The sequence below is a fragment of the Mytilus trossulus genome, chromosome 13 (assembly GCF_036588685.1).
Source record: "Mytilus trossulus isolate FHL-02 chromosome 13, PNRI_Mtr1.1.1.hap1, whole genome shotgun sequence".
Classification (NCBI taxonomy): Eukaryota; Metazoa; Mollusca; class Bivalvia; order Mytilida; family Mytilidae; genus Mytilus; species Mytilus trossulus.
Window position 1 is genome coordinate 30,980,223 of NC_086385.1, and position 10,044 is coordinate 30,990,266.

Below are 10,044 nucleotides of genomic sequence, written 5' to 3' on the forward strand. Positions count from 1 at the left end.
TTTATGTGGAGGTTACATGGCATCTTTTCTGTAAATTGTAATTTTTGAAGTGAGTCTGTCATCTGTTGATATATTATACTGTAAATGTTTTGTGAACCCTATATTTAGCAATGTTGAAAGACATACAAAAAGTCAAACCATGAAAATACAAATTATAGTGTCTCTAAGAAAACTTGTTATATTTCTGCTGCCATTTTTGCTAAATATGTGCAATTTGGATACTCGGTGAAATCTGGGTACTGTGACATTATGGTATTATGGTATTTAATCACTTTAAAGTCTTAAGAAAAGAGTGACGGGTGAAAAATAATGTTCATCCAATTCTTGTACCAATGCATGCATACCATAAACTCAGTCTTCTGTGCACGATTTTTTCTTTTTTTACGCAAATATATGGTATAATCGTGATTTTTTTACTCTCTGTCTGTTATTAGGTGAAACATGGTAGCTACTTAATTGTCGTGTTTTGAGGCCGTAGTTTACCAATTGTTACCTTATAGTAAACAATCAACAAAAAAGCATGGATATTGAGCACGTGTTTTACATGTACAAGCACAAGCAGATAATTGTTTATTTCAATGACAGATCCATGCGTATTGCGATCACCGGATTTTTACGAGATGGGTCACGCTAAGGTCACTTTGCATACGGAAAATATGTCGGCGAATTGCTTCCTTGATTAAAAAAAGCAAACTTCTAAATGTGGACAAATTCAAGATTTTTCTTCAGAAAACAGTATTTGACTGTACAGAAGTTTAATAATGAAAACTATCCATTTAGTTATAAAAAAAACATCTGCATATTTTATTTTTTGATTTGAGGTTTCATATGACTTTAAGTACTATGTAAAACTGGATGGTAACATTCATCTTACTATTAACATTTAAGAATTGAATGCTTCTTTTTGTAACTTCATTGGGGTGTTAAAACGTTGACCGAAGTACATTTTGTATGAAGCGTGGAAGCGCTTCATTCTAAAAATGTGCGCACGGTCAACGCTTTGCTTTAACAACCCTATGAAGTTACAAAAAGAAGCATTCAAAATTTATAATTAGATTTTTTAGCTACAATCATCAAAACAATTTTTTTTGTCTGATAAAATTTGCACTATCTTGAATTTATATATATCGATAGTAAACGAAAGACAACTCATGTCACATTCCATTGCCTTTAACAAGTGCATTAAACTCGAGGCATTAAAATAAATGTTTTAACTATCATGTTGCAAACTTCCCTATGGATCAGCTAGTAATATTTTCATACAAACTGCTTTTGATATTCTGTATTGGCGACTGGCTTATACGATTATTATTGGCCTGCCGACATGATCAAACTTACTTAATTGAAATAAATTACCAGTTTTCCCGCCGAAGGTCCGTGCTCCCTATTTAAACTTGTCAAAACCGTCCGTTAATAATGTCGTGAGTGTTCTTTCACACCAAAAACAAAAAAAATGAGAAAGGGATGTGACAATCTTAAACTAGCATTTTAGAATGGGGATTTTTTTTATCTGCTGTCGTTGTGGAGAGTATGCCATGCTCTCTGCACGTTGAAAACACTTACATAACTCTTTAAGGGATCTGTAGGTGGGCTGTTGCAAGGCGAAATATCTGCCCCTATACAATGTAACTTCATTGTCAAGTTGCAGTCAAAATTTTCCGGACCTCTATCTTAAATGTCTTTACAGGACCTTCATAAATTAATTGCTAATTAAGGTGGTACCCAACACCTTCCCTAAAATTAATTTGGCACGTTTAATTTTCATAAAATGTTGACGAAAGATTTACTTTGACCCTTTGACAAAAATATAAAAATTTCAAAAAATTTGAACCAACCATTTTATAAGAAAAAGTACACTGGTTATATAGCAGTTTGACAAACACCAATTTTGATCATTGAGAAGCTAAATAGCCCCTTAACAACACAACTTAATTAAAACGTTTAGTTGAATTTACAGAGTTATCTCCCTGTAGTGTTAGGTACCACCTTAAAATTTTGTTCACGTCCTAAACGTTCATGAAATATTTTCCACTGGAGGTTATAATATGCAACCAACAATCAACCAAACTTAACTTTTACCTAAATTCCTTATGTTAAGCAGCGAAGTCGGGTGTCAACCCACGATTTCTGTCTAGTTAGTATAAACTTTTTTTTAAGGTAAAATCATATTAATTTTATTTTGAAAATATCAATCCCGGAATTTGTCCATGATCAGTATCAGTTCCATTTGTTTCCCCAATGGTTTTGCTGAATTCAAATTTAACTCCGTCTGATGTCACGTGTTCTTCCCCGCCTTCTCCCCAATATGTTCTAGGTCCTTGCATTATTACAGTTATTGTATAGCGAATGTTCGGGACTATGTATATTGATTTTGGAAAGAAGATGTTGAACGTCTTCTCTTTGTTAACTGCAACTTTCGTATGAATTTTAGAAAGGTTGGTCGTTGAAAGTCCTGCTCTCAAAATGGTGGCTTCGACTGTATAAGATGCGGATTCAACTCCGCAACCGTAAAGAATGATACCATGAATGTATATTGTTTTGGATGCCGAAAAGTCTATTTTATCTGACTTTTGACCTACATACCATAAATTTTCATTTCGTAACGCAACATGGCCGTCACGCAGAAATCGCAGACATATCCTCTGTTGTGGTGTGTGCGTGTTTTGTGGAGTTTGAGGGTCTTGCAGGGCTATCGTTGTTTGAAGTTGCCGTTGTCCCCGAGAAGCTGTTTTAAATAAGTCATCAGGAATAGACTTTGAAGAGCCACACAGGAAAGTAAACACGCTGATCCGCTCGGATTTTGAAAGTATATCTCTTTTGCCAACTTTATCGGCGAAAAATTGAATGTCCATCACCGGAAAACGGACTTCGTACAAAACTTTTCCCAAAACATTCTTTATGTTAACATCACATACGGTGAGTTGCTGTCGTCTGCATTCGGTTTCCGCCCATTTTAACAGTACATTTAGCACTGTGGCTTCATCGATTATAAGGTCATCGGACGATATAATCGGCATTAAGCAATCCGGACATAAATGAAGAAACGCTTCCGACTGGAGACATTTTTGAGGCTCTAGCAATATCATCTCAAGACATTTTTTGTGTAACTCGTGGTCGTCAAAAAGATGCGCACTCTCCATTGTAGAACATACTGTATCAACGGTCAGCGCTTCCTGTAGTAGTTTGCGACATTTTCTTACTACTTTTGTCACGCAGTATTTATTTGCTGCATACATCAAACTAGCAGTCTGCTCACCACTGACTGCAAGATCGTCGTAGTATAAATATCTGAAAATATTAGAAATAAAAAATAATATATTTGAAATATCTCTTATACAATGAGAACCTTCCGGAACAGTATACTAGGCTAAATGCATAAATTTGTTATATTTGATTCAGGAATTTTGAATAGTGATGTGGTGTCATAGTTCTAACCAGGAGGTATAATTTCGCCATTGTAGTGTCCATGGGTTGGAACCCTCCTTTTTCGACGATTAATGCATTTGAATGGGGGACATATGGTTCCGGGAACCCCCTTTTTATCCTGTGTTGGGAACCTCCCCTTTTAAAAACGACTGTATCTGCCCATGTATTATGTGAGTTTTGCTCATTTTTGAAGGCGTTGTGGTTATTTAGAGTAGCTTAAGTCTACGTACAATGTTCTTTTGTGGATCGTTGTCTCATGGGCTATTATATATTTTTACCACATTTTCTTACTTTAGATATAGGAAGATGTGGTGTGAGTGCCAATGAGACAACTCTCCATCTAAATAACAATTTAAAAAGTAAACCATATTATAGGTTAAAGTACGGCCTTCAACACGGAGCCTTGGCTCACACCGAACAACAAGCTATAAAGGGCCCCAAAATTACTAGTGTAAAACCATTCAAACGGGAAAACCGACGGTCTAATCTATATAAACAAAACGAGAAACGAGAAACACGTATATATTACATAAACAAACGACAACTACTGTACATCAGATTCCTGACTTAGGACAGGTGCAAACATTTGCAGCGGGATTAAACGTTTTAATATATACATTGGCAATTTAAAGAGTGTCCCTAGAAAACTTTTCTTCTAGGGACACTTATTATATTATATGCCGACATTTTGCCTTTAAAATATAGAAGGATCTAGGTGGTGTGTACAGACTAGATAATACTTGGCAAAACATACAGAATAAAGGGCAAAAGACCCCCCCTCCCAAAAAAAAAAAAAATTAAATTATATATCAATATACTAAATAAATAAATGATTGGGAGTACGTTAAAGTAATAAAAAGTCAAGAGAATTTCAGAACGCAATTTGGTTCCGAACAATATCTATCACGCTTTGTGCATGCAGACTCCACGCGGCCTTCACGTGATTTTACTATTTTTAGGATAATTGCATAGTAGCTAAATGCACTTGATTCAACCTTTACTAATTATGCAACATTTTTTGACCTGGTCGTGTTTAATGTCCTATAATAAGAACCCATGCAGCTTTCACCTGATTCTCTATTTATAGAAAAATGTCAGAGTAACCTGTCCATATGAACTTGATTGATTCTTATCATGTTATTTATATGGAGCGCCTAAATAAATATCTTATTAACAGAATTTGTAGTGTCAGAAGTTATATTAATTTATTTATGGCATCTTAAACTGTAAATGCATACTATACGCTGTTATACCCCAATATAAAATATAGAGGCTAATAGGGTGGTAAAGTATAAAGAAATTTAAACAAAATAATTAAACAAAAATAAAGAATACAGACCAATGACAGTCATGACAATGGGAAGAATACAGAAATTCGCGACTTCCATCGAAACACTCTTTAAGCAACAGTTGCTATTAGCTCATTGGTGAAGGTCGAAAATGCTTCATTTTAAATATTTTTTAAAGCAACTTCTAAATATAATGCATTTGGTTTCGCTCATTGTTGAAGGCCGTAAATGCTTCACTTTTCATATTTTTTAAACAAATTATAACTAAATATAATGCATTTGATTTTTCTCATTGTTGAAGGCCGTAAATGCTTCACTTTTCAAATGTTGCTGTGTCCATATCAACGGCAGCCATTTTGACCTTTTTCAAAAGAGATGTCAAAAACATTTCACTTAAGTCTAATATTCTGTCAGACCATGCTACTTTTAAGTTGTTCACCCAAAGGTTTCACTTTTTTTGCTGCATGCAAACTCCAAGCAGCCTTCACTTGATTTTCAGAATTTTTTGAGATTGAAAAATCCCGATGTATCCGAGTATTTAAGAACAATCCCGAAACAAACGAATGAACTTTCGTCAGGCTTTATTATATATCAATATACTAAATAAATAAATGATTGGGAGTACGTTAAAGTAATAAAAAGTCAAGAGAATTTCAGAACGCAATTTGGTTCCGAACAATATCTATCACGCTTTGTGCATGCAGACTCCACGCGGCCTTCACGTGATTTTACTATTTTTAGGATAATTGCAGAGTAGCTAAATGCACTTGATTCAACCTTTACTAATTATGCAACATTTTTTGACCTGGTCGTGTTTAATGTCCTATAATAAGAACCCATGCAGCTTTCACCTGATTCTCTATTTATAGAAAAATGTCAGAGTAACCTGTCCATATGAACTTGATTGATTCTTATCATGTTATTTATATGGAGCGCCTAAATAAATATCTTATTAACAGAATTTGTAGTGTCAGAAGTTATATTAATTTATTTATGGCATCTTAAACTGTAAATGCATACTATACGCTGTTATACCCCAATATAAAATATAGAGGCTAATAGGGTGGTAAAGTATAAAGAAATTTAAACAAAATAATTAAACAAAAATAAAGAATACAGACCAATGACAGTCATGACAATGGGAAGAATACAGAAATTCGCGACTTCCATCGAAACACTCTTTAAGCAACAGTTGCTATTAGCTCATTGGTGAAGGTCGAAAATGCTTCATTTTACATATTTTTTAAAGCAACTTCTAAATATAATGCATTTGGTTTCGCTCATTGTTGAAGGCCGTAAATGCTTCACTTTTCATATTTTTTAAACAAATTATAACTAAATATAATGCATTTGATTTTTCTCATTGTTGAAGGCCGTAAATGCTTCACTTTTCAAATGTTGCTGTGTCCATATCAACGGCAGCCATTTTGACCTTTTTCAAAAGAGATGTCAAAAACATTTCACTTAAGTCTAATATTCTGTCAGACCATGCTACTTTTAAGTTGTTCACCCAAAGGTTTCACTTTTTTTGCTGCATGCAAACTCCAAGCAGCCTTCACTTGATTTTCAGAATTTTTTGAGATTGAAAAATCCCGATGTATCCGAGTATTTAAGAACAATCCCGAAACAAACGAATGAACTTTCGTCAGGCTTTATTATATATCAATATACTAAATAAATAAATGATTGGGAGTACGTTAAAGTAATAAAAAGTCAAGAGAATTTCAGAACGCAATTTGGTTCCGAACAATATCTATCACGCTTTGTGCATGCAGACTCCACGCGGCCTTCACGTGATTTTACTATTTTTAGGATAATTGCAGAGTAGCTAAATGCACTTGATTCAACCTTTACTAATTATGCAACATTTTTTGACCTGGTCGTGTTTAATGTCCTATAATAAGAACCCATGCAGCTTTCACCTGATTCTCTATTTATAGAAAAATGTCAGAGTAACCTGTCCATATGAACTTGATTGATTCTTATCATGTTATTTATATGGAGCGCCTAAATAAATATCTTATTAACAGAATTTGTAGTGTCAGAAGTTATATTAATTTATTTATGGCATCTTAAACTGTAAATGCATACTATACGCTGTTATACCCCAATATAAAATATAGAGGCTAATAGGGTGGTAAAGTATAAAGAAATTTAAACAAAATAATTAAACAAAAATAAAGAATACAGACCAATGACAGTCATGACAATGGGAAGAATACAGAAATTCGCGACTTCCATCGAAACACTCTTTAAGCAACAGTTGCTATTAGCTCATTGGTGAAGGTCGAAAATGCTTCATTTTACATATTTTTTAAAGCAACTTCTAAATATAATGCATTTGGTTTCGCTCATTGTTGAAGGCCGTAAATGCTTCACTTTTCATATTTTTTAAACAAATTATAACTAAATATAATGCATTTGATTTTTCTCATTGTTGAAGGCCGTAAATGCTTCACTTTTCAAATGTTGCTGTGTCCATATCAACGGCAGCCATTTTGACCTTTTTCAAAAGAGATGTCAAAAACATTTCACTTAAGTCTAATATTCTGTCAGACCATGCTACTTTTAAGTTGTTCACCCAAAGGTTTCACTTTTTTTGCTGCATGCAAACTCCAAGCAGCCTTCACTGGATTTTCAGAATTTTTTGAGAATGAAAAATCCCGATGTATCCGAGTATTTAAGAACAATCCCGAAACAAACGAATGAACTTTCGTCAGGCTTTATTATATATCAATATACTAAATAAATAAATGATTGGGAGTACGTTAAAGTAATAAAAAGTCAAGAGAATTTCAGAACGCAATTTGGTTCCGAACAATATCTATCACGCTTTGTGCATGCAGACTCCACGCGGCCTTCACGTGATTTTACTATTTTTAGAATAATTGCATAGTAGCTAAATGCACTTGATTCAACCTTTACTAATTATGCAACATTTTTGAATAATTCTCTAGAAAATATTTCAATAGGTTCTAAACTTTATATTGTAAATATACACACTGCAGTTATTAATAGATAAATAAAAAAAAAAATTAACTGAAACCCTTTAATACATCCAATCACAGCGTTCTTAAGTTGACTTCCTATTATAATAGATTCAAATTTTATTCAGATTGTACTATAAAGAAACCGAAGTTGGTTTTTTTTCGATTTATTTACATAATTACAAAATTAACATTGCATAAAACAATAGAAATAACATTGTATATTGATATAAACGATCAAACTTGTAAATAAATAAATAAATAAATAAATAAAAATAAATAAAAAATAAAAATAAATAAATAAAAAAATAATGAATAAATAATAAAAGAGAATAGAGATTTAGAACATTAGGCCAAACGATTATAGAATGGAGAATAATTGTGTGCTTAAATATACATTAAAGACTATAATGTTTAATTAAATTAAAGAAAAGAGAAAAGAGTCCTAAAAATAAATAAAAATAAACAGAAATTAAGGAACCCCTTAATAATCGTCATATTGATATATACGGTAGCACAAACTATTTATGTTTATAGATCTTTTATTTACTTTTAATAAACGAATTGAAGCAAGGAGCTAAACATACTTAAGCAGAGTAGAAAACACTTCCGGTTCTATATCTGGGATTGGAATCTCTTCATTTGTTTCTGCTACTGCTCCATAAAACATGGCGAAGAACACAGAACTTCTGCTAGCGAGGACATATTTATGAGCTGGAATCGGTTTAGAATCGTTTCCGACCAGAAATGTGACGTCACATCCCAACTGATGCGCGAACATATACCGGTTACATTCTGCAATGGAACGACCAGATTGCCAGTCTTTTTCCTCTCCGTCGTTAGTTGTCATTTCTATAATAAAGGCTGATAATATAATTATGTATATAAGATTTAAAAAGTCACAATTGTAATCATAAGTTTAATGGATAATAGATCAAAGCGTAGCGACCATTCAATATATTATTCCGTGCTTAGTCATGCACTTGCTAAATGTTTGTATGTTTCTTCTGATCGCACAAAAGCATCTTTTTCAGTCCAATAATAACAGTGCAAACATTTTTTGTTATATGTAAATGCAAGTTGAATTTATTAAAATTTCGTCTAAGGCAGCATCCATTTGATTTTCGGGGGGGGGGGGGGAAATGTTTGTTTCACCCTAAGCTGCCACTGTATGTAATGCTAAAATTGAAAGAAAACAATTGTTTTCAACTTGTCGCGAAAAAAATATATTGTTTTTCGCCGAAAGTGGAAAAAAAGTTTGTCCGAAAAAAAATCCCCCCCCCCAGAAAATCAAATGGTTGCTGCCTAACTAGAGAGAATTTTGGGATTGACATATGGCATTGAACCATGGGTATTGTTAATTGAGTGAATGTTTAAAGTGCAGTGGCAAATATTTCATACAAATTCAAAAGGCAACACGTGACACATAAATGTATGATTATTGTTAGGGGAAAAATGGAGAGATTCACTTATTGTCGAGTATCGAGTTGCGAGTTAAGAAAATCGAGTTGCAAGTTAAGAAAGTCGATTTGCGAGTTACGAAAGTCGAGTTGCGAGTAAAAAAAGTCGAGTTGCGAGTTACGAAAGTCGAGTTGCGAGTTACAAAAGTCGAGTAGCGAGTTAAGAAAGTCGAGTTGCGAGTTACAAAAGTCGAGTTGCGAGTTACACAAGTTGAAATACTTAAAAATGTGGAAACTAAAATATTTCAATTTTTTGGTGTAACTGAATAACATTTTGGAATGATGATTTTTTATAGAATTGTACACAGTGTTGTTGATTATTTTTGTTGTTTGGACTTTATCTGAGTCTCTTGTAAAAATAAAATGGACTAGATAATCACTACGTTTAGTATTTTCTGAATAAGCAGATAGCCTTTTAAAATACAGCTGATGTCTTACAGTTTAATTATTTTTAAATTTCATACATAGCACCGTCGTATTAAAAGTAAATAGAGATAGCAACTAAACTATAGTATGTGTATGGATGAATTAAAGCATTCAACTATTAATGAACATTTTTTTGTTACACATAAAGGTATCATATAGTAAACCATCTTTCATATTGTTTTTTTTTTGAATTCTAAACCGATATTTCATAATTGATAATACAACTGAAAAATATAAAGGGAATATATCAAGCTCTCCTAGCTCAGCTATAAAGTTAGAAGACTATTCAGGGGCGGATCCAGGATTTTGGAAGGGGGCGAAAATTCTAAATATTGCCGAGCGGAGCGAGCCGAAAATTTTTGGGGACCTTTTTGGGGCTAAAAAACATAAAATAAGTGTTATATAGATATAGGAAGATGTGGTGTGAGTGCCAATGAGACAACTCTCCATCCAAAT

At 33.2% G+C, this 10,044-nt stretch overlaps 1 protein-coding gene across 1 annotated transcript; it reads right to left on the reverse strand.

The window, feature by feature from the left end:
• Positions 1–2,174: 2,174 nt before the first annotated feature.
• LOC134694243 (BTB/POZ domain-containing protein 6-like) lies at positions 2,175–8,552 on the reverse strand. Its single transcript, XM_063555244.1, has 2 exons — positions 8,290–8,552; positions 2,175–3,288 (listed from the first exon to the last, which is right to left on the reverse strand). Exons 1-2 carry the CDS (start codon positions 8,550–8,552, stop codon positions 2,175–2,177), a joined length of 1,377 nt encoding a protein of 458 aa, XP_063411314.1.
• Positions 8,553–10,044: the final 1,492 nt, after the last annotated feature.